At 47.3% G+C, this 25,636-nt stretch overlaps 1 protein-coding gene across 3 annotated transcripts in view; it reads right to left on the minus strand.

The window, feature by feature from the left end:
* Syt6 (synaptotagmin 6) overlaps nucleotides 1-25,636 on the minus strand; it is a 57,391-nt gene that overhangs the window by 21,358 nt on the left and 10,397 nt on the right. For all 3 annotated transcript variants that reach the window (XM_035451795.1, XM_035451797.1, XM_035451796.1), the window contains one exon: nucleotides 23,770-24,328. In XM_035451795.1, coding sequence (XP_035307686.1) covers nucleotides 23,770-24,328 — 559 coding nt within the window. The remainder of the gene's footprint in view (nucleotides 1-23,769; nucleotides 24,329-25,636) is intronic.

The following is a 25,636-nucleotide window of genomic DNA, read 5'->3' on the forward strand; positions in this document are numbered from 1 at the left end:
TCCTCCAGACACCACTCCTAGGCTCGAGACCAGTAATTCTCAACCTGTGGATCTCGACCCCTTTGGCAGCTGAACGACATTTCACAGGAGTAGCCTAAGACCATCTGCATATCAGGTATTTATATTATGATTCATAACAGTAGCAAGATTACAGTTATGAAGTAGCAACAAAAAAAATGTTATGGTTGGGGGTCACCACAACATGAGGAACCGTATTAACAGTTCACAGCCTTAGGAAGGTTGAGAACCATTGTTCTAGACTGGCAAATCTAGCATGGTATTCTCCGCATGGCTGTCTCGGAGAAACCTTAGAATTCACAGGTACTCAAAGTTGAGCTTTCCATCCATCGTTTACATTTTCCCTGTGTTTCCCCTCATTGGTAAATGGCTCTTCCATCTGCCACAGTGTTCAAGCCAGAAATGAGAAACCATCATGAACCTCAGTTGCTCTCTTCTCTACTCGGAGTTCTTTACCAAGCCGAGCAAACTGTTCCAGATCTCAAGTCCCTCACCTCTCTCCATCTCCCATGCCACAGGAAGCCAAGGCACATCTACCATGCCTGCCTGCCCGACCTTTTTGCTTCCCTTTATTCCCACCTGGGTGCCAGACTACTCTCTGCAAAATGTGGAGAGGACTGCCCCGCCCTGCCCCCACGCCGCCCCTGCCAGCCCTCCCATGCTCCCTTCCTGCTGTGCTGTCAGTGTGAAATAACCCCATAGACCTGTGTATCTGAGTACTTGATCCCCAGATGATGGTGCTCTCTAGGTAATCTGTGGGACATTTAGGAGGAGGGGGGCTAAAGGAAGTGCATTACTAAAGGACAAGCTCAGCTCTCTGCTGTATGCTGCCCCCTCCACCTATCGCCTCACTTTCCCTGCCATGATGGATAGGATCCCCTCAAAGCATAAGCCCAAATAAATTCTTCTTTTCTTGTTCTTATCAGACATTTTGTCACAACCATGAAAATAACAAACACACATTGCATTAGGAGAAACGCTGCCCACTCTTGCCAAGCCCTGCAGAACCTGCCTGCATGGTGCTAACTTCAGCCTCAGACTATCTCCTGGCTTTTCCCAGTCTCAGGGGCTTCCTGCTTCAGGACTTTGCACACCGTTCCTTCTCGTGTATGCTCCTGAAGGACTAGGACTTACCCGGGTAAGAGAGAAGTAAAGGAGGTGTTTACATACAAAAGCAAACAAGACATGGCTGCCCTTTAGATGTCTTCCCCCAGCTACTTCATTTGCCTTACCCTAGTACCCACCCTTAATTTTATTCACTACTGCATTCCCAGTACTGAGCATGCTGCCTGGTATATTACACGTGCTGCACTAATGTCAATTCTACATGGGAGGGTCTCCTGCCTTGCTGAGAAAGTGACAGAAAGAACAGTTAATAAGGGGGCTGGGATGTGGCTCAGTGGTAGAGTGCTTGCCTAAGTATGCAAACCCCGGATTCACTCTCCAAGCATTATAAAGTAAAATAAATAGAGTGGTGACTGGAACAGCCATTTGTTTCACCTTGGCCCTTGTCTCCCCAGCAGTGCTGATAACAGAAAGCCTCAGGGAAGAGCCTTGTAGGTGTTTCTCAGCAGGGGCATGACTTCTCTATGAAGGTCACTTCAAGAGGTGGGACCTTAGGGCTGGCAAAGTGGTTCAGTAGGTAAAGGAGCTTGCTGTATAAGCCTGATAACCTGAGTTTGATCCCTGGGACCCAAGTAAAGGTAGAAGGAAAGAGGTGCAAATCCAGAAAGTTGTCCTCTGGTCTCCATACACACTCTATGACATGCCCATGTCTCTCTCTCTCTCTCTCTCTCTCTCTCTCTCTCTCTCTCTCTCTCTCTCACACACACACACACACACACACACACACTAAATAAAACAGTCTTTTTAAGAGGTGGGGGATTATTTCCTGAGTGGGTTCTAAGATCTCTGAATCAGAATCTCTGAAAGTAGGGTCTATGTGCTCAAATTATTGATGAACATTGCCTCAGTTTATAGAGAAAGGGAGGGACAGGCTTCTGAAGCTGCCCTTGGAAGACCCTGTTGGGATCACTGTAGCACAGAACATGGTCCAATGTAACCAAAGTCACGAGATAGCAAGGCAGAGCAGAACTGATGATCCGAAGTGACCTCTCCTTTGTTGGGCTTACAGGGTTCTGATGATGGAAGCCTCAATGGCCCCAGTCCATGGGGGGCAGCTTGTTCTACATTAGCCTGGGCCTCTGCCTGTACACCATGAGGTACGCTGCAGAGTTCACTTTTAGCAAGAAAATGGCTTGCCCAAATTCAAGGGGTTTAACAGTAATGATGTTTAATCATGGTTTAATTATTAAGATAATCCCCAGGTGCATTTCTTTGATGGACAACAGCAGCAGCACTTGGAGCTTATCAGAGTCACCTCTGACCAGTGGGCAGGTCCCAGAAGTCTGTTCTAGGTGGAGCAGTGGTTCTTAACCTTCCTAACACTGTGATTCTTTAATACAATTCCTTGTGTGTGGTGACCCACAACCACAAAATTATTTCCATTGCCACTTCATAACTGTAATTTTGCTAGTGTTATAAATCATATTGTAAGTATCTGTGTTTCCCAATGGTCTTAGGTAAACCCTGTGAAAGGGTCACTCATTCACAGAGGGGTCTCAGCGCACAGGTTGAGAACCACTGAGTTGGAGAAACCAACTCAAGTAAGGACATTCTAGACAGCATTTGGAAGTCTTTTCTGTTTCTTTTTCACCAGTTTTTTTCTAATGATAAAAGTCAAAGTCAAGAAAGAGAATTCATAGCTGTGGAGCATCAACTAGGGACCATGCTGAGAAATTAATATGTATTCAGTTCATTTCACTCAGAGGAGCCCACTCTCACGGGCACCTTGTCTTGGAACTCAGAGGAGTTAAATACCTTGCTAAGGCCTGAGTGGTCCATTTTGATTTGGTCTCAGATGTTAACTCTGAAGGCCTGGCTCTTTACCCCTGCCAGCCTCCTTTAGGATTGCCCAGGTTCCAGCCCACCTTCTGTCCCTGGTCACTGAAGACCAAGGGATGCTAAAGACCAGGGAGGTGATTTTTTTTTGTTGTTGTTGTTGTTGTTTTGTTGTTCTGGAAGCAAGAAGCACTAGATTTGTTTTTTTTTTTTTTTTTAGAACATTTGTCCTCCTCCTGCTTCTTCTTTACAAGAAGACAATGCACAGTGTCACCCTGTGTCACAGACTGTAAGAGGACTTACTTACCTCCTAGTCACTTGAACAGCTAGTGTGGCATGCAGCCTGTCATTTCCCATGAAAAACATCTGGGATGCCTTTATTTTCTTAGATGCTAAACTGTTCCTGTGGTCAATGTCTCATTTTCAAGGAAGGCAGAAGTAAGCTTCTAGTAGCAGGCAGAACCCCTGAGTCAGAGTTCCTACCTGCATGTAGTAGCTGTATGGAAGGACCTGGAACAGTCTACACAGACCTTTCCAGCTGGGTTGTTGGCAAAGATACCATCAGTGAAGAAGTTCTGAGCAGTCAAGTGTAGCCTCTTCATCTCTCACAAAGCTGGACTTTGCTTTCTGGTTGTCTTTCTTAGGTCTTGAGGAGAGAAAAGGACCTGGTCTGCCATCCCTTCAGGCTTCTTGGGAGAGCTGAAGATGTCAAACTCTTACAGTTCATCCCCTTACAGTGTGATCTCTATAGCCCACAACAAGACGACACTAGTCACATGTCACTAGGCAGCAAGGGGCAGGTAATCAGCCAACTCCTCCAGTCTCAGCTGGAAAGACCGGTTCCCACCTTTTCCAGAAGTTTGATACCATGGAGTTCAGGAGGTCATCACCTTGATGACCCCACCAGTGGTTCTGGAGCTGCTTATGCCCTTTCTCCTAGTTACCATCTATTGTTTCATCCTAATTATGCCATTGCGTTTTAAAGCCCGTGTCCATTTCTTGCCCTTTTGTTTCTGAGACAGCGTCTCTTGTAGCTCAGCTGCCTTGAATTCACAAGGTAGCAGAGGATGACCTTAAATTCCTGATCCTCTTGCTCCACTTCCCAAGGGCTGGGATTATAGGCATGCACCACCACTCTGGGGTCCTGTATCAATCTTTATTCCATCTACTTTTCTCCAAAATCCTGTTTGCTTGGTTTTTAAATTTTCCAGCACTTGATCGACTTTCACCCACACTCATAATAAATATAAACAATGAGCTCATGACGGGGTTTGGTGAGGGGCTGGTGTCTTGGCCTTTTATTTAATCAAAGGGGAGGGATGGAGAGTCCACTACCTAGGAGCTATTACAAACAACCTGATAGAGGTTTGGGGTTCTGCTTCCCAGTAGTATAACTTAAAAGTCACTCCTCTGGACTCTCTGACCTGGGGCCATGGGCGGTGTTGTCAAACTTGAGGTATGACAGGTGGGCAGGTGTTCAGGGCCCTGATGCTGAGGCATGGGAGAGCCACAGGGAGGGCCTGACCAGCTGCTCGTAGACAAACCACCTTTCCTTTGCAGCAAGTGTGGTTTGTAAACTTCCTACTCTCCTGGTGTGTTGGTTCAGGTGGTGGCTGTCACTTCTGGTGGCTGTCCCATCTGCTTGCCCCATGGGCTAAGGTCTCAGGTATGCGCTTATACAAGTCTGAGTCTGCACATGGGAGAGGAAGGAGCAGCTGCTTTGGGTAGTTCCCAGGTGGAATATGGGAAGGGGGCCATCTTTTGGCCTAGGTTCCTAAGGCTATAGCTAGCTTTAGAGCCCCAGGGATGCTGTGTGTGTGTGTGTGTGTGTGTGTGTGTGTGTGTGTGTGTGTGTGTGTGTGTTTTTCAGGCTTCACCCATCAGACCATATGAGACTTGTAGGGCAGGCTTCTAGCTCCAGTGCCCCAGCAATGGATGAACTTAAGGGAAACATTAAACTGAGAGACCGGGGATGAGGGGTAGGGGTGCTGGGTTCAAATCATAGCTCAGTGCTAGCCAGAAAAAATGATGCATGGCAAGTCACCAATCCTCCCTGAGTTTTTGCTTTCAGCTGTAAAACAACACTGGGCCATTTGACCTCGACTCCCATGGGATGGGTGCTTTTGAGACCTTCAACATGGTATGTTGTATGTGACTCTTCAGACATTCTATCAAGATTTAGACCTCAACCACTTTGACCTGATGTGAAACTGTTGGCTAAGCCTGGCTCCCGAAGCCTCTAAGCTGTTTTCTGACAGCCCATCATCAGAAGGCAAGCAGGGTAGCAGCAGAGGAGGACAGATACGGAGGGAAAGGCCCCCGGACCCTGAAAATACCAGAGGAAGGACAAGGCTCTCCACTGAGCTTGTTCTGAAGCAGGCCCCAGGCCTCCCTTCCCCCTTCTGTGAGCCTGCCCGGGAGGACATGATGAAATGCCAAATTAGCTCCATTATTGTAACGCCTCCAAAAATTATAGGCCGCATGTTCTGCCAGAGCCAGTTAATGGCACCCACTGGTGAGCAGGCGACACTAATGGTTATTTCCTCCTTTCCAGGCACTGAATGCAGTGGCAGAGTGGTGAGGGCTGAGGCTCAAGCTAGGAGGAAAATGCCTCTGGGGGTGGGGAGAGAAGCAGCCATGGAGACTTTGCAAGGCTCAGACTTTCCTAGCACCAGAGTTACAGGTGGAGATACCTGAGAGCTGTGGCAGGGGAGGCCTCAGAGCTATAGCTGGGGGTGCCTGAGTTCCTCTGCAGATTTCACATCTTCGGCCTCTCAGAAGAAGTTCCTCCGCCCTGAAGAAGCATGGAATACCCATCTGGCATCAAGGCAGACCATTCTGCAGATCACAGCCCTGGCCCTCCAGCCGGCTATTCCTGGGGCTCTCATCCTGGTTTTCTCTCCAGCTCCTCTCCTAAGTCAGGCCCAGCATTTCCTGGCCTCCCACACAGCCAGCATTTCCTCTCTCACCTCTTCCTGCCTCCCCCACCCACATCTGCCTCTCCTCTCACACCCCACCCAGCCATCTCCTGTCAGTGTCAGCCTCAGCTGAGGCAACTCTTCCTCTAGGATGCAAGGGCCCAACCAGAGGTGGAATTAATTGGTTCCAACCAGACCCAAGTCCCTTTCTTTGAAGCCCAGCAACGGAGAATCACATGTTCCCAGACCTGGGGTGGATCCTATAAATCCATGACCACTGCCATCCCCATGCCCCTGAATTTGCTCTATTTCAGCCTTCTTTGTCCCTAAGAAGAGGGTGACAAACTGGATCTGTCTCGCTGGCCCCTCTAAAGACTGCATTGCAAGCCTGGTTCTTCCAAGATTGTAGATTTGGAGTAAAGACTTGTCTGTGGCATGCCAGGTTCCTGGAGATTAGTTTCCTTCCCAGATTATACATCAGGAGAAAGCTTTGAAGGGTCGGACAGCCCAGCTGATCTGATGCTGGATGGAATTCCCATGCTGAAATCTCCTTGCTTATTTTCTAGTTCCATCTCACATATGTCAATGCAAGGCCAGAGTTCAGGGCTTCAGAGAACATTAAAAGAAATGAGCCTGGCCAGGTGTTGGTGGCGCATGCCTTTAATCCTAGCACTTGGGAGGCAGAGGCAGGTGTATCTTTCTGAGTTCGAGGCCAGCCTGGTCTCCAGAGTGAGTGCCAGGATAGGCTCCAAAGCTACACAGAGAAACTATCTTGAAAAACCAAAAAAAAAAAAAAAAGAAAGAAAGAAAGAAAGAAAGAAATGAGCCTGATGGGTATGGCAGGGGGAAGTTGAGTGGCTTGGATTCCATAGCCTGTCTGCCTCAGACACAGAAGACATTTGCTTGTAGGCAGCGTTTACCTGAAGTTTGCTCTGTGCGGGTCGTAAAGAGCCTGGTTGGGTTCTCTCCTGCAACTCCCAGCATGACTTTACGAAGAATCTTCCTACCACAGCTTCCATAAAGGCAAACAGATGCTAACTCAACTAGCCTGCTTAACCCACAGCTCCAGTCCAGCAGCCTGACCCAAGTTCCTTATGCCAAACCAGCCTGGTTCTCTGTAAGGTTTTCCCCGAGGATCACATTCATTACAGGTAGCATCCAAGGCCCATTGCTTCTGAAATTTCTACCAACTCCATGGACTTATTTTAAATTTTTTTCTCTTTACAATAATCTCATTTTTGGGGTACATGGTGTCCAGGGACCCTTTAATCTTGGCATAGAGGATGCTGAGGATGGGGGATCAAGATCAAGGCCGGCTTGGTCTATACCAACTTTCAAAACCAGCACAAGTGAGCTGGTTTTGGGCTGATGAGCTGGCTGAGTGGGTAAAGTCCTTGCCACACAAGCCTGACAACCTAGGTGTGAGCTCCAGAAACGCATCAAGCTTTCAGAAGTATAGACCAACCCTACAAAGTTGTCCCTCTGGCCTCCACACATGTGCACGACACATGTACGTCCACACACACACATACACCATATATACATAAATAATAGTAGTAATTAATAATGATGATGATAATAAATTTGAAATTTTTTTCAAACCCAGCTCATAAATTTGTTGTGACAAATAAATGTTTTTTGTTTTGTTTTGTTTTGTTTGTCTGTTTTGTTTTTTGAGCTGGGTCTCTCTGTGCAGTTCTGGCTAGTATGGAACTACTGCATAGATAAGGCTAGCCTTGGCTTTGCCATGCTTTTGCCTTAGCCTCGCTATCCCTCAGATTACAGATGTGTGCTACCACACGCTTAGCAAATTAAACTCTTGTTTTTGTTTCTTTTTGGTCTACTGAGAGAGTTTCACTGTGTGGCTTTCTAGCTGGACTGGAACTTTGTTAATTTCAGTTTGGGGCTATTATTACTCCCACTTTACAGATGAAGAAACTGCATCTTAACTAGATGAATAAAGTTTCAGAGTTCAAAACCTAAGCTCTGAACTGACCCCATGCTGATGTGTTGTTTTTCTGATTGCCTCTGGTTCTAGGACTACTTTTCCTAGCATCTGGTTTATTTTACTTAATGGATGCTGAATTCTGTGCCTGTGTTTTCCTCTCCACATTTGCTGCCAGATGCTCCACGTCAAATGTGAGGCCTCCAGCTCAGCAGTGTTTAGAGGAAGGGTGTGCCTGTTGTCTGAGGCCCTGCAGGATTCCATCTGACATTCTTTCACTTATCCTTTTGCTACTGTTGTACGAGGTTTTTAAGCACATTTTTAATCTTGCTATTGTCTCCGGTGCCAGCTACAAGGTGACAACAAAATAAATATAAGTTCTTATTGCCCTGTGAGCTCAGACAACTCAGTCTCTCTCAGCTTAATTGTCTCTATCTGCAGAACTGGGATAATGCCTTGTACAGAAATTTGCTAAGGACTGAATGAAACAATAAGGTAAAAAAGCGTTGTAAATTCAGCAGTGTGCTAGAAACATAAGGTTGTCCTATTATTAGCTTGTTGCTACTGATAGCAAGATGTAGTTCCTGTTCCTGGATTGTCTGCATCACAGCCTGGGAAAGAGGGACAGCGCTGGCTGTTTGGATCCCAGGGCTGTGTCACTGAGAAGATACAGAGTTGCAAGGTGCAAGACTCAAACTACCCATCCCCAGGTAGGGTTCAGCTGAAGCTCCGCCCACCAGGAAGCTAGCTGGCTGGAGATAGTTCCTTTTCAGGTTGTAGGAGGCCCTCCAGATAGAATTTGGGAGGGCTTCAGCCCTATCACCTGGTAAGAGGAGGCAGATGGCCTAACAACTCAAGACTCCAATTACAGGCAGCAGTAGCCATGGCCTATGGTGGCTACCAGCCTGACCTCACTGCCCCACGTCTGAGTCTTCACACCGGCCCTTCCCTCCAGAATTTTTTAATTACGCTAGCGTGCGTGCGTGCGTGCGTGTGTGTGTGTGTGTGTGTGTGTGTACCATGTGTAGCAGGTGCTGATGGAGCCCAGGAGTGTAGTTACAGGCAGCTGTGGGCTGTCTGTTACGGGTGCTGGGAACCAAACTCCAGTTCTCTGGAGGGGCAGTAAATGCCCTTAGCTGCAGAGACATCTTTCTAGCCCTCTCCCCTTTCCAGCATTTTTTGAGGATTACCTAACTCTAGACACTTCTAGGCCTCACCTAGCAGATACATCAGCCTCACAGGTCCAGAGCATGCTGGAACATCTTCCCGACTCTATTGCACTCACAACTGTTTAGCAACAGGGGAGTTTGTGAAAACATTGTCTACCTTCTCCTTCCTCCCTGCTTCTTTTCCTCTCTCTTTCCTTCTTTCCTTTTCTTCTTTCTGTTGTTCTTTCCAAAATATCTAAAATAAGTATGTAACCATTCACTTGAGCCTAAGGAAGACACAAACAGATTAGAGAACCTAAACTGATTCAGCCAGGTATGGTGGCTTGTACCCACAGTCATAGCACTTGAGGGGCCGAGGCAGGAGGATCATTGCAAGTTTCGTGTCAATCTGAGTTATATAGTGGGCTATTGAGGAAGACTTTATGAATGAATAAATGCATAAATGAGAAAGTGACCTCAATTTCGATTCTCTGCTCCATCGCTTTATAGCTATGTGGCTCCAGGGACTTCCCCAGTTCTTCTCATCTATAAAATGGATTTCTTCCTGTACTGAGAAGGTGAAATGAGGTAATGCATTTGGGAAGTTCTTTATAAACATATTAGGTATGTTATAAACATATTAGATATTGTTAGATTCAGGAGCGATAAGCAGTGGTCATAACCTGAGAAACCCCTCTCCTTCACTGGGTTTTCTCCTGCCCTGATTTCAGGCTGGTGGCAGTGGCCACTTTTCCACATCTGACTACTGAGGGAATAGACAATGTTATTCGCTGGAGGCCACACAAGCAAGGGCAGCTTGATCCCACCACAGCAGGCTCCAAATCACACTCACCAAAGGTTCTTGGGTGTCTGCCACTGACTCTACTCTCTCACCAAAATCCTTCCCAGACCTCAAGAATCCAGACTAACTTTGGCTTCCCTCATCAGCATCCCAGGGGAGGAGCTGAGATGGGGAAGGGTAATCTTTATCTTCCTTTGACAGCACCTGTGATACACAACTTGAAAGTGGATGTAGCGTGATGCTTATAACCTATTAAGAAGATGCCCCTCCCCCAAAAAAGAAGATGCCCACTTCCCAGCACATAAGGTCCCCGAGAAATTCTCTTCTCCCAAATGTACTTCATTACAAGAACCAAAGCACCCCTCTCCAGGGTGGCTGGGGTCCCCTGGGAGGAGAGAATGAAATGGGCTAGACTGGGAGTAAGACTCTTTCATTGCTTCCCCAGTGTGATGCAGATGTGAGGTGGTGTGTGTGTGTGTGTGTGTGTGTGTGTGTGTGTGTGTGTACGCATGTGTAACTCTCCCTACCTCCAAAGCACCACAAACTTGAAGAAAGTTTTGCCTTCACAATTTCTCCTTAAAAGCCACCCAGAACCCTAACCTCCACCTACAGGATGCCCACCCAGCCTGTCCCACCTCAGCTTGCTGGCTGCAAAATGCTCCAATCCACAGTGGCCTCTGGGCACCATGCTGGCTGCTCTGCATCCTTCCCTACACCTTTCTGATTGCCAGTCACCTCTCAGCAGCTGACTGGATGTGTTGATCCAGGCTGGACTGGGCTAGGGTGCTTTCTAATACGGCTCTCCTCAGAGGGCCCCTGGGGAGTGACTCAGCTGGAGACCACTGCTGCTGGTGCGGGGCAGCATTTCCAATCCGGTGCCTCTAGTCACAAAGCCAGCCCTGTCCCCAGCTTCTCCAAAAGAGAACTGTGCCTCACATTGCCATGACACACCACAGAGCTGTTTCTTTCCTCTGAAGCTGTAAGAGCCCAGTGTGTCACTAAGATGAGTCAACCAAAGGCTCCAGGAGGATGGGGGCCTGGGCCAGTCTGCTGCAGGTGGGGCAAAGCCAACTTCTCTCCACACAGGCAGCCTCCGTTGTTCCAGGAAGACACAGGACCTTCCAAAGTACAGAGAGGGCTCGAAGAGGAGGCCTGCCAGAGTGCTAGCGGCTAGAGCAGCGATCCTTGTCCACCCCAGGGTCTCCTTTCAGGTTTCGCTTTGATTCTGGCTACCAATACATGTTCTGGTTTTCAACTGCCTAGGTGTAGACCCCAGCACTTCCTTGGGTTTCTCCAGTGCCCTGGTGGTCTAAAACGGAGCTCTGAGTGCTAGAGTGACCAAAAGAAAGTAAGCACAGGATATCAACTGACAAGGCTCGACAGTCCCCAGGCCATGGATGCCAAAGAAAGGTCCTTCCCTGGCTTCTCCCTGGTAACTCTCTGCCTATTTCTGGGGATCGGCACCCTCTCTTTCCTCCACATTCATCTGCAATGTCCTCATAGCCAATCTACTTCCCAGAAAAGACCTCATTAGGTCTCTTCCTAACCCGCTCAGGCTCACTAGCTGACTCCCAGCCAGCCACCAGTAGCACTGGATGGGCTGAGGTGGGGAGTGGCTACCCCCACCTCCAGTCTCTGGTACAGTTGAACACATCTTCCCAACAGGAGCCCCTCCTGCCACGTGCAGGCAAATGCCCCCTCCCCAAGCTACAGCAATGTTAGGTAAGGAGAGAAAATAAATGTTATTTGAAAGCACAGAGGTCTCCTGGGGAGGATGGAGAGAGCAGGGGTAAGGCAGTAGGTAGTAAGGCTCATGTCATGCCCCTGGGTTTTGGATGGATATGGGAAGGTAAGGCGTGAACCAAGCCTGGGCAGAGTCAGAGAAAACTCGGTTACTCTGGGTAGTTTAAAGAGCGGTCTTGTGTGTTTCTGTACTTGATCTTGAGGCCTGGAACTGGGGAAGCGGGGGAGAATATGGTGGTGGGAGTGGTCACTCTATGAGAAGATCCTGGACAGGAGGCATGGCAGGCAGTCACTGTCCCTATCACTGTACCTCTCCAGGCGATGCTGCCTCTTATCTTGTGTGGCATGGGTATGTGGAGTTGGGCTTGTATACCCTTATTGGGTCACTGAAGGGAGAGTCTTCAGAGAGGAGAAAATGTTGACATTCCAGAAGAGTCAGGCAATGGGAACCAGAGGAACTGTGAACATATAGGCTACCATCCCAGGCAGAAGCCTCTCCCAGCCAGCTGCAGAGAGGCAGATCAAAGTAAGGTCACCCTATAACCCTGAGGGTGCTGCCCAAGTCCCCATACATGGAAACTGGGGGATAATACTGGTGTCTACTCTGCAGGTGTTGGGGATTATACGTAATGTAATCCCTGACATTTAGCATCTCACACACAGAAGGCTGAGGAGCCCCAGTGGTCATTGATAAACCAGCAATCATGTTTCTACACATTGTTGGTCATCTGATTTTGTCCTCTTGCTTTCCACAAGCTCACTCTACACCTACCACCCAAATGCTTTGAGTTGATAATATACAATAACTCTTAGAAACCACTCCCAAAGTCACCTACTGGTAATGTCCAGGCTATTTCAAGTTCAGAATATCAGTGGGACAGAACTCTAAAATGACAGATACTAAAGTCCTCTGAGGAAAGCTAGTATCTCTCAGGCCATGAAAACTAAGGGAAAAGCTAGTCTGTGTTGGCCAGAGAAGGCTGAAGGCCTTAACATTGTGTCTAGTCCTCTAGTCCCAACAACTGACCCTCATCCCAAGTGAACTCCATGGAAATCTCTCCATCCTATGTTGGTGTATCCCTGGAGAGACCCTCAAGACCTTCCTTTGTCTAGAAAGGAAGAAATGAAATATTCATAAACAATTCATTAACAAAGTAGATGTTAACTCAGACATGAGAGGAAAATGAATGAGGGTAGGCAGGCATGACGTTTGGGGGACTTAGCAGTTGCATGGGGGCTGGCGGTTGTATATAGCACATTTTTCCATATTGTTGCTGACACTCAAACACCGTAAAAATATGCAAGTAACTGGGTCAGCCTGACCTAGACCCTGCGGCTCATGTGCCATCTTCTCCTTCAAGGTATGAATATTTATTATGCACAAGGGGATGTTTTGAGTGGGGGAGGTGATGGCTCAGGATCAAGGTACATCGATGAATGGCTTCTCTTCCCCTCTTGCTTTACCTGCTGATATTGCCTTGTTCTATGCCCTTTGGGAGCTCACTGTATAGGCAGTGAGAGGATGGAGGCCTCGAGACAAAAGTGGAGTGTTAGAAAAACATGTAGGGGATGAGAATTCACTCTGAGGAGCTAGAGTCAGGGCAGGTGGTAGAAATGACACAGATTGGGGATGTCTCCTGACTATTAGCTTATGACCATTAGTCACCCGGGCAGGTTGTGTGACTATCAAGGTCTTAACTTCCTTGTCTGTGGCAGGCACAAGTTGGGCTAGATCATCGTTGAGAACTGTTCCAGCCTTGACATTTTTTAAGACCAAGAATGAGAACATGGAGTCAGAACACTGTGGTCCATGAGAAAGTAAGAAGTCTGCCTCTGAATGGCCCCAATGCTTCAAGTCTGTTGCTATTCTGGTCACTCTTTTGCCTCAAGAGTGTTCTCTCTGCTGATCTAGGGGACACAAGACAGTCCCTTCCCCACAAATAAATCCTGGAGTTCAATGCTGTGACAGTGTCCAGGGGGCCTAACAATAGCCCTCCAGGGAAAATGTCACTGTGTGTTATCAGGTGACAGAAGAAGCAGACAAGTGCATATATGTTCTTTCAACAAGGTAGAAGATTGGTGGAGAAAGACTGCCTGTGTTGGAGGAGCAGAATTTAGGCTTGTTGCAGGAGCTAGTTGCCTAATGATTTCCCATTCATTCTTGTGTAAGGCAAAAATTAGCTATTTATACCATTGAGAGACACAGCATACTAATGAGGGGCACATAGGGCTGGGTACAGGGCAGCATGGGCTTACCCAGTCAGCTCTATGCTGTAGCAAGATTCGAGAGCAGCGGGGTGGGTAAACCTGGATTGTGCTGTGGTCGGTGGGAGCTGGGCTCTGCAGCAGGCAAGCTCCAGCAGGCAGCAGGGCTTGTGGATGCTAAGGGACTTGTCACAGGAAGAGCAGAACTGTCTCTGCTGTTCTGAGCCTCGGGCAGTTATAAGGCTATTTCCTCTAAAGCTATAAGAGGGCCTATTGCAAAAGGACAAGTTTAGAAATAAGAACACCTACGGCCAGTAGAGTGGCTATTTAGCAACTACACTTAAGGCCAAGGTCACTGCCCTGTCTGGATCAATTAGCTTTGTTTTATAGCACCACATAGGAAACCTCTAACCCCAGGTACCCAAGAAAGGCTCCTGGTCCCAAGCGGCCCAGGTGAAGGGTGTGGAATAGTTGGGCACACACATTACCACTGCAGAAGGGAAAGCTTATGTGACTCACCCGCTGCTCTCACAATCAGGATCCTAGGGGAGACTGAGTATGGGATGCAGTCCTTGTCAACACCTCTCTCTCTCCCCCTTTCTGGGCCTTTGGCACATTGTCACTAGTCCTTTACTTAAGGAATCTTGGTCCCTAAGGCAGTCTCAGGAAAGACAAGGCCTGGCCAACTGTGAGATATGTAATACTCCCAATATGGGAGGGTCTGGCTGGCCAGGATGGAAAGAATCCAATGAGGGTGGACACCTCCGCCCACTGGCCCCAGGGAGAGGGTACCCTGAGAGGGTGACTGAAGAGAACAGTGCATCCAGTGACTAATGAGGATAATGGGGTAACCCAGAGGGAGAACTGGGGTAAATGAGCATCCACCAAAGGCAATCAGACAGCCAGCAGCTCTCACTGGGCTGCCAATAAACAAGGCAGTCTTGTAGCCCCTGGTGGCCCTGTGGCTTTTGACTCAGGTAACTGTTAGGGAGGTTGCAGATAAGACTCACTGGGGACTGCTCAAAATTCGGGCAGAGCAGGGCTGACCAGCCTTGTGAATTATTCAGGATGTTCTGGGTGTGGGATTTGCCTTAGGGAGAGGTCTTCATGGATCATGCAGGGCCACTCTGTTCCTTTTGTACCCTCTGGAGTTTCAATGTGCCCATGACTTGACCTGAAGGCCCCCTCTGGCAAGCTCTCCTTTTCTCCTTCAGTCCTGCATGAAAGAATTCAGACACTTGGGGGTTTAAGACAGAGTCTAGAGACACCAAGGCCTTGCTGCAGAATCCTGGGGAATAGATTTCCTTGGCTTGAGAGGTGCTGAAGACTCAAGGATGCTTTGGTCCTAGACTTGCCTACACCCATGCTTTTCTCATATGTGGGATGGCCTTGTGGGCACACTGCAAAACCAACCTTCTCAGGTCTTTATATCTCACATCAAAGGTCATGCCCTTTAGGAAGCTCTCCTACAATAGCATACCTTGCCCTATCTCCCACGAATGACCTTCCCCAATCAGGCTCCACCAAGATGGTCTTTGTCCTGGCTTGTGTTGACCTCCTTGATGCTGGGCAACATGATCAAGCCTCACTCTGCCTTCCCTTCCATCAGTCACAGCAGCTGACACAGTGGAGCCTCTCTTTTCTTCTGGAAGGACTTCCTGGTTTTCTAAGACACTGGACCTCTCCAGCCCTGCTCCCATGGCTCTACTGCTAGCTTCCTAGCCTCTTGGCTGGTGTCTCTCCATGGTTCCCACATCATTCCCAGGGCCCAGTCTTGGGTCCTCTTCTCCATCTGGACCTATCTCTACTGGGATCTCAAGCAGCCTCAAGACTTTAGTTCTGTGGACACACTGACACCTATATTTATTTCTTCAACCATGACCTTACTCCAGAATGCTAGACTCTACCCAATTTCCTACTAACATCTCCACATAGATGTCCAAAAAGTATCTCAACTACAGTGTGTCTAAGCCTGAGCTCTGATCACCCTTCCTATCCTATGATTTCTCCACTTAGTGAACGGTGAGGTCCATCCTGGATTGTTTAGGCTGAAAACCTCAATTCTTCTCTTTCTCCTACATCTTAGGCTCTAACATCCAATCTGCCAGAAGATATTATTGCTTCTCCTTTCAACATATGCCCAGATGTCAGACATGATGGAACATGCCTGTAGGATGGCCCACAAATTCAAGGCTAGCCTATGTTACACAGGGAGTTCCAGGTCAGTAATGGCTCCAGAATATGAGCCTATTTCAAAGAACAAAACCAACCAGATACATAGCAACAAAATTGTCCAGAAACTAGCCACATCTTCCATCCCTACCATGACCTAGTTCCTGTGGTATTCTCTAAAGCTCTGTTCTTGTTCTAGATTCTCATCCCTTTCTGCTAGCCTCACCTATCACCTCTTTTCCCTTTTCCTTTTAATTTAAGTCACTGTGCTCCTTTGGTCACATTTTGCTTTTCCTGCAATTTCTGTTTGAGTGCCAGCTCTGAGAGCAAGGGCTATGCCTGTCCCTTTGGTGCCCAGGTGTTGTAGGACCCAGGTCTGCTTCAGGAAGGAGCAGGAAAACCTGCTGCTGGAAACAGACTCCTGGGGCTTCTCTCTTATGACTCCAGTCATGTTGAACCTGGGAACCTGGGGTCCAAGATAGACATTCTGAATGAGACAGTCAGCTGCTGGCCAGCCAGCCTTTGGGAGGCTTCATCTCAGGGTGATTTGATGAGTCACAGCAGATCAATGATCAGATTCTTGTTCTGTACTTGAGAAACCCTTTGGGATACTCTTGGGTCTCTCTTGACTTTAGAACATGGGCATGCATTGAGGATGCAAGTGGAGGGCTTTCATTCCTGGAGGCCAGTCTCCCTTGATGTGCTGAGCCAAGAAGGATCTATGTGTCCCCAAGACTACAGAAGGGTCTTCTTGTCCCTTCCATGAGACCATGGGGCCTGATGTAAGGAAAGGACTGGAGCTGAAGGCCTCCTATCCTGTGCCTGGTGCCTGGTAATCACACTGCAAGTGGTTATTACACGGGGAATGGGAACCAAAATGTATGTAGAGATGTTCTCACTAGATCTTTCTTCCAATCCAAAGAAGTCAGAGAAACATCCTCCCTATTTCTGACCACCTCATTTATCTAGTCTGGGTCCTGGTCTTCACAGCCATCATAGTGGCCTCAAACTTCCTTTTCTAGAAAGTTTTCTAGACTGATCTTGAGTGATTGTTCCTCATCTCTGTACTGTCTGCAGTAGGGCACAGCTTTGCATAGCTGTGTTGTCAAGTACTGTGAATTAGTCTCTAGCCAAGCATGCACTCTGTGTATGGGTATATGCGGTCACACAAGGCATGCTCTACTGTTCCTTTACACCTGGGCACTGAGATGAGCGTCTTTCTTTGCAATCTTTCTCATAGTAGCCAAGAAGCACTCAAAGAAGCAGCTGACTATCATATAGTTAGCACTCAGTAAATATTTAAGTGAGAGAGGAATGATTACCAAAGCTAGTGTCTATGGGAAGGATACTGGAAAAAAGGTAAAAGAAAGAATGCAAATGCACAAAAACTGTCCCTCAAATAATCTGATTTTGAGACAAATGAAGCAATCTAACCAGACCATAGGGAAATATCCAAACACAACATCCAAATCCCTTGATGAGCCCACAATTTCAGTGTCTGGTTTCTGCACCAAGAAGTGATCTAAAACACTGAAGACTGAAGACCTAGATCCAAATCTAAGTTTTACAATTTTGTTTCTGGGTGAAATTAGCTGGCTCACTTAACACTGAACCTTCATTTCTGTATTCACATTTAGAGGGCCATCATTGGGTGATGATGAGTAAGAGTGTGCTCTTGGCACCTCAGGAGCAAAGGCAGTGAGTGTAAGCTTCTTTTCCTCAGGACTGGGGGAATCTGCTGAGTGCAAGTGGAAGGGAGCTGAGCAAGGGCAGTGGAAGCCTGTGCCTCTTGAGAGAAAGAAGGAGGAAGAAAGCCAGGCTAGTTAGTGCCCAGGCTCTGGGGGAGGACATAGGGAAAATTAAAGGAGAAGGAGGGATGTCTGGAAAGTGGGCCCAGTATCCGATTACCACAGGTTCTAGGTTTCTTCTGTGGAGACCATGCAGGTACACACAGGTCTATGTCCATGAAAGCCAGGAATCTTTCTATGGGAGAGACTGAAAAGCTGAAAAAAAAAATCTCTGAATTTTGGCAAACTTTCTTGAACTGTGCTCAGAGAGCAAGTCACTTTTTTACTTTATTTTTTGGGGGGAGGTGGTTTTCAAGACAGGGTTTCTCTGTGGCTTTGGAGGCTGTCCTGGAACTAGCTCTTGTAGACCAGGCTGGTCTCGAACTCACAGAGATCTGCCTGCCTCTGCCTTCAGAGTGCTTAGATTAAAGGTGTGTGTCACCACCGCCTGGCCAAGTCACCTTTTTAAGGTCACACAAAAACATATGGTTGAGCCAAGAAATAACAAGGATACAATACTCCTTGCTTATCTGTGATGTCCCTTTCTGTGGTTTCAGTTACTCACAGTCAACCACAAACCTAAAATATTAAATAGGAAATTCCAGAAATAAACAATTCATGTTTTAAATTGAATGCCTTTCTAAGTAGCACTACAAAACACTACAATATCTATCTCTGCCTTGCTTATCCCTTTGTCTAGTGTATCTGCATTGTATACATCACTTACCCATTAGTAATTGGTCTTAGTAACTGTCTTGGTTATGGACTAGATCAGCGTAGTATAATGGGGCTTGAGTCTACTAAGCAACCCTAATTTTACATAATAATGGCCTAATACACAAAAAATAGTGTTACTATTTTATTGTGGTATATTGTTATTATTGTTCTGTTTTATAATTATCTATTATCAATATGTTACTGTGTATAATTCATAAATTTAACTTTATCACAATGTATAGAGAGATTGGTACTAGGGACATCCATAGGGAAGCCTTAGAACATGTTTGTCTTGGATAAATGTGTGTGTGTGTGGGGGTGTTCTAATAATGTTTAACTACCAGCCTGACAGGTGACCTGCACTGAAGTGGACAATAAGGCCTGGGAATGGGAGAAAAGTGGCTCACAGGCTGAGCCAGTAGGAAAGGCACGTAAGAACAGGGTTCAAGCAGGCTGCTCTGGGCCAGTGCTGCCCGAGGTAGCTCAGGAATTATGCTACCATTACAGAACAGAAAAGACAAATTGCCTGCAGTCTGTTGATGGTGAAATTGAGTCATAGCCTAAATATGCCCAAGGTCTCAGAAGCTAGAATGCAACACAAATTTATTTGGCACCAGGAAGGAGGAAGCTCTTGCTGCATGCCCCCACTCCTTACTGTGCTGGAAGCTTTTCTACCACCTAAGACATGCTTTCCAGCCTGCACACAAAGTGCAGGCTCCCCAGAATTACCATCACCCACCAAACAATCCTCTCTCTCTCCCTCCCCCAATCATACACACACACACACACACACACACACACACACACACACACACACACACACATCTGGCAGAGATGTAGGAAATCAGAAAGATGTTCAAATAAGTCAGGACCACTCAATACAACATATTTATGGCTCCAATTACAGCAGGGACAGTGACTGACACAGATAGTTGCATGCACTGGGCTTTGAGGCCTCTGTAACAATAACTTCAAGACTACAGAGATGTTAGCAAACCCGGTGACAGTGGCTCTATTATAAGGATAAATCTACAGCTTTATATAGAAATAATGAGACTAGGGTAGGAGAGGGGAGGGGGATGAGTTTAGTCAATGGAGCTCTGGTTGGAGAGACAGAGGCAACCCCCTAGGATTGTCCAGGAGACTGGCAGGGGCCTTCTTCACGCCAGTAGGAGTGAGGGCTGCAGCAAAGAGAGCTATGCCTCTGACTGGAATAGATGCCATGAACTCCCTTGCTTTCTTTCCCAAGGCTAGGCCTGTAAACCACTGGAAGACTTGAGGGCTGCAACTGCCCTAGAATATCCTATCTTCCTGTTTCTCCCCCTCCCACAGTCCAGTGCTATGTATAGCTGGAAGCCAGGGTGCCCTGGGACTTCAGTTTGCAATCAACATAGTTAGACTATCCAGATGTTAACCTCCCTCTCACTAGCCTCAAGCTCAGTGTAGACAATCATCATGTTTTATTACTTCAAACTAACTTGAGCCCTGGGCCAGTGGACCAGCCTGGTTCCACGTGCTAAGACTAGACTGATGTGTTCGAGGAGCTGCTGGAATAGCATCCATGGCAGAGCAAGCTCACGGAGCATCCTTCTAATCCTCCATGCTCACGGTGCCTCTCTCTCCACCCGACTTGTGAGTCACTTGCTCTCTGTTCCAGTTCAGACTGCCTTGCTAGTTAGTCTCACTAGAACAAGCTGTGTACTTGAACTCTGAGCAAATGCACAGGATGTCCCTTCCCAAGTTTGGTGCCTACTATAAAAAAATAACTGGAACTTCTCCTCCAAGAAACTTTCCTAGGTTAACCTAATTTATACAAGCAAAAAGTCAACTGTAGACACAGCTGCTCCTGAATCCTCCATTGGGAGACTTTCCAATAAAGACATGATGAGAGATGTACCTTGGGGACACAGAAATACATGGGAGGGGTGGCTGCTGTGACACTAGAAGATCACATGGAGGAGAGCTCCAGGGAGGTGTTGGAAGGTGGTTTGGACTGGCAGAGAGGTAGTAGACAGACCTGTGTAACTGTCTGTGGTGGTTAGTTCTTGTCAATCTGACACAAACTAGTCATGAGGAAACCTCAATTAAGTAATTGTCTCCATCAGATTGGCCTAGAGGTGTATCTGTGGGGCATTTTCTTGACTAATGGTGGATGTGGGAGGGCCCAGCCCACTGTGGGTGGTGCCACCACCGGGCAAGTGGTTCTGGGTTGTATAAACTGAACAAACCATGAGAGACAAGCCAGTAAGCAGCACTCCTCCATGGCCTCTGCTTCAGTTCCTGCCTCCAAGTTCCTGCCTCGGCTTCCCTTGACTGTGGACTGTAAGCTGAAATAAACACTTATTTCCCAGAGTTGCTTTTGGTCAGTATTTTATCACAGCAATAGAAAGCAAAGTAAGACAGAGTTCCTGTAAACCAAGGCAGGGCTATTGGGCTTTACTTAGGGACCAATCAGGCTGTAGCAGGAAAACTGTCATTCCAAGCTCTGTGGTGTGAAGTACAGCTCTGAGGACAAAACCAAGCACAGGGGAGAAACAAGTTGTTGGCTGCACTCATCTGCCCTCCCCGCATCCTCTCCCAACACACACACTGCAGGGACTACTAGATTTTATATACTCAGAGTGCTCAGTCATTCCCTGTGATGGTGACTTGAGTCTCCCTGGTCCCCAAATAATTAAATTTTCACAGCCAACATCATGACACAGGTAAAAAACAAAACAAAACAAAACAAACAAAAAAAACACCAGCCTGTTTGTAGCAGTTCTCCTGCCTTTGCCTGAGTTCTTGTCTGTGGGGTTTGAGCCCATTCTCCAGGCCCATGGCGGATGGTGAGGCTTTGGGCTGCAGGGTCTCCATGGTACTCACCTGAAGAGGAAGCCCGGCTCAGAGAGACTGCAGGCAAGTTCAAGAGTGTGGTGCCCAGCTCTGCAGACCTGGAAATGCTCAGGCTGGCCCCCCTCTACCCCTCACCTAGAGTATACCCACTGTTTTGGGCCTGGTGGATTATTTCTATGTATCCATCCTCCCCCGTGGAGTTCAATTCCTTTCATTTGGAGATCTTCCCCGCTGTCTTTCTCTCTCATGGCTTTGGAGATTGTGATCAGTAAACAGTATTTTCTGGCCTACAGCTGCTGAGTATAAATCACCTATCTCTTTGGTTAGATTTTAAGTCAAAAGGGTTGCCTTCTACCCCAGCCCCACATTCACCTGGGCCCCTCATAGTTCTCTTAGGAAAAAGAGATGGAGAAGGCTCTACTCACACTGACTAAGGAGGCCCCACCTTCTTCTTAACCTGAACAGAGGAAGTGGCAATGGGACCAGGGTGGGGAACAGCTACATTCCAGGGGAAATGGAAAGTTACATACAGGCAAGGGATGTGCTTGCCTTTCATAGACCGCCTGTTCCAGGATGAGGCTTGCTCTTCTGTACCAGACAGGAAGATGGGAGTTCTGTTCAGGGATAAAGGAGGCACCTCGGAGGACAGAATAAGCCACAGCCCCTGGCCAGCAGAGCTCCCCATCCTGGGCCACAGCCTCACTAAGAGAACTGGGCAGGAAGCCCCGCTGTAGGGGAGCACAGGGAAGAAATGCGCCAGATGTCAACTTCAGAGTGATTTATGCTGTAAAGCTCCTGGGCCCGCTCTGGTGTGCTGTCCCCCACCCCAGCCCCAGTTTGTCAGTTAGCCAGGCTGGCTGCTCATGCTGTTCCTGGGAATGGAACATTTCAAGAAAATAAAGCTGGGGACAGCACTGGGACATTATTATATCCAACAATGAGACTGGAATACCCCAGAGTTCCTTCTTAAGGCAAAAGTAGAGTCCATCAACTTTCTCTCTGAACATATCACATTCTTCATCAACCAGTGTGGGGCTGGTTTCCCCAAAAACTCTTCTACATAATGATGTCACGTACGGACTGTCTAAAGGTAGGGTTTATATATGTATGGTCACCTCTGCTAAGGAACGATTCAATAAAAATCCAGGGAGACATTCCAGCAGCCAGCACTGCAAGTCAATTAGAGGTTGGTTAAATGCCCTTGCAGACTTTCATCCACACAGGTGGGTGCAGAGGGGTAGAGCCTAGCTACAACTTCAGGGTGCTTCAAACAACCTCACCATCTCATACCGCCCGTGTTAACACAGGCTCTGGGTCGTCCTCACTAGGCCCTGTACCAGGCTGACCCTCCACTTATCTTAAAAACCCAACCTGAGGGGGCAGAAAAGATAGTGCAGTGGTTGAGTGTGCACTGCTCTTGCAAAGGACCTGAGACAGGTTCCCAGCACCAGCATCGGGCAGCTCACAACTACCTTGAACTCCAGCTCCATGGGATACGGTGCCCTTCTTCAAGCCTCTGTAGGCTTAAACATGCACAAACATTCTTTTGCATAGACACATGCACACACACAGTTCGATTTCTAAATCTAAAAACAAACAAGCAAATAAATAAACAAACATTAAAAAATTAAACATTGGCTCTTTGAAACCTTCCCTGGCCATTTTCAGGTGATTGTGCACAGGCCAGGAATCAGACCTTGTGTGTGAGCTCGTCCATTCTCTTAGGCTAGCTTTCTGCATCTCCCAGACTAATGAGGGGACCATGCCCAGGATGAGGGACTGTGGTACCTGCTATTCCTAAGCAGGGGCAGCCTTCCTTCTGGACATAGTAGGATTGCTTTGCTCTTGCCTCTTGCACATTGAAAACTGCCACGTGTCTTGTTTTGGCTAATAAAATATGAGTGGAAGTGACATATGTCATTTTTGCCTGGAAGCATTAAGGAATATTACATGCTTTGCCATAGCCTCATCATCCTGATGTCTAACTGTTGGAGTACACATTGACACAGGACCTCTATTGGCTTGGGCCCTTTGGTAACAAGGTCCAGTAGAACCCACAGGCAAGCTGTGAAGCATATGCAGCACAAACAAGAAATAAACTTTAGTTGTCTTAAGCCACAAATTCCAAGGATTGTTTCTTACTTCAGCATGACCTGGTTCATAGTGATTGGCACAGCCTAGCTTGATCACTGATTCCAAGCTTCCAAAATACATCAATGATTACTACACCTAGTGACTAGTTCAGTATGGATTTGCCTTCAGTTTAAAAGATTATATAACATGATTTTATAGATAACAAATTTAAGGTTTAGCAAATAGAGAGAAACATCCATATCATATAATCAAAATCAAAAGACATAAATCCCCTTCCTTCCTTCCTTCCTTCCTTCCTTGCTTCCTCCTTTCCTTCCTTCCCCCATCTAGGCAGAGTTCAAGGACTTCCCTACAATGAATTGGGCCACTAGGAAGTTTCCATAGTTTCCTGTGTATCTCTAGAGGGACCAATATCTGGGGACATTTCCCACCCAACTCAGAACTGCTAATGGCCAGGCAGCCAAGGGAACAGGGCTGTACTCACACTGGTGGCGTACTGGATGTCCTTCCAAATGGAGGTCTCCCGGGACAGGTCAGAGGCCTCAAAGAGATTGTCCAGGATGACCTCCCCGATCATGTCATGGCGGGAGAAGCGGTCAAAGTCAAAGACACTGAGATGCAGCTTGCGGTCAGCCAGCTCCTCATAGGGCACAGGGAAGTGGAAGTTCTCATCAAAGGTGGGGTTCAGGGTCTTGCGGTGGACCCTGGTCTGCAGCTTGCACTTGCGGTCAGGCAAGAGGTAGATCTTGACATAAGGGTCAGAACTTCCACAAAAGTCCTTGGCAGGCAGGTCAAAGGCTTTCAGGATGCGCACAATCAGGGTCTCGCTCTCGTAGTCATAGCGGAGGCTGAAGTTGATCTTCCCACAGCTCTTGGCGGCCTCAGTCTTGGCATCATCCCCATCCACTGACTTCTGCTTATAGAGCTCAGGCTTGATGCGGCCAATGCTGGTGGGCTGCTCCGCCGCTGGTGGCAGCTCATTGCCATAGTCTACGCTGGAGACATGCATCTGCCGTGGCAAGTGGCGCTTGAAGGACGTGTGCCTGGTAGAGGACAGGACGCAAAAAAAAAGTGTGTCAGGGCTTGGGAAGGACCCTGGTGGCTTAGCCTCCCTCTTGTGGGACCCCCTTCCTTCCCTTTCATGACCCCACGTTTCCTCTTCATACATTTTGTGCACAAAGCGGTTGGAGGCATTGTGTGTCTTAATATATGTAAAGTAGTTGGAATGGTGCCCGCAAGCTCAATAAATGTTAGCCATTGTTTTAATCATCGTTCCTGCTTTTCTGACATCTGCTTTCTAGGTTTCTTTCCTGGTAGGCATGGCTACTTTCTCCATTAGAGCGTGGACCTCTGTACGAGGAGGACTATCCTTCCCATTGCCTGCATCTTTATAATCGTCATCATCACCACTGTTGCCATCATCATGACCACTTATTTAAGATTTAGCATCCAGCAGACAGCCAAATAGATAAAGTCACAGGTTTTAGAGATAGGCTACAGGTTAATATTGGTCCTGCTACTTTGGGCAAGTTAATAAATTCTCTGCACTACAAAAATAAAGACAACAAAAGTAACAACTGTGTAGAGTTGCGTGAGAGTAAAACAGATGCCTGCAAAGTGCTTAGAACAGGGCCAGGCATGTGATTAGCAACATGTGTTAGCTCTCAGCATTATCACATGGCTTCTTTCTTTGGTTCCTTACAAACTTAGCAGAATAATTTGCCCTATTTTATAGTTTAGGAAAATGAGGCTTAAAGTGAGCTGTATGCCCAAGGCCATATGGCAAATTTGGCCTGGGGGACTTTAGCATCTTCATGCCTGGCTTCTGGTCTGAAGACCATGTCTCTTTCCCTTTGATCAGTGTCTCTGAGCCTGAAGGAACATTGCAGGGATCCAGGAATAAAAACGATTCTCAAATTTTGAATAATCACAGTGCCTATCCACATCTTTTAGAGACGTTTCTGGATTTAGTTAGAGTAAGGAGGCAGCCATCATGTTTGTTGCTGGTAGGCTTTTGAATTAGATGATGCCAGGTTATGCAACTGCTGCCATGTGGGGAACTCAAAAGGATTTTAAAGAAATTCTTGTTCTTAAAAATCCTGGACTCTCTTGCTTTACCTCCAATGCGGTCTGTAGTTATTGCTTTACCTCCAACGCATGCCAGTCTGAAACTGCTGGGCTTCACCGACCTAGCCCTCAATGTGTCATGAACTTGCATGTCTCTCGACCTTTGCCTATACTCTCCCCTGTCTGAAGTCTTTCCTTTCCTCAAAACTCTCAATCCAGTCTCTAGTCCAGTCTTCCATGTCCTCACATGCACAACCACCTGGAAGGGTCCCCTTTCACCATAC

Source organism: Cricetulus griseus (genome assembly GCF_003668045.3).
Source record: "Cricetulus griseus strain 17A/GY chromosome 1 unlocalized genomic scaffold, alternate assembly CriGri-PICRH-1.0 chr1_0, whole genome shotgun sequence".
Classification (NCBI taxonomy): domain Eukaryota; kingdom Metazoa; phylum Chordata; class Mammalia; order Rodentia; family Cricetidae; genus Cricetulus; species Cricetulus griseus.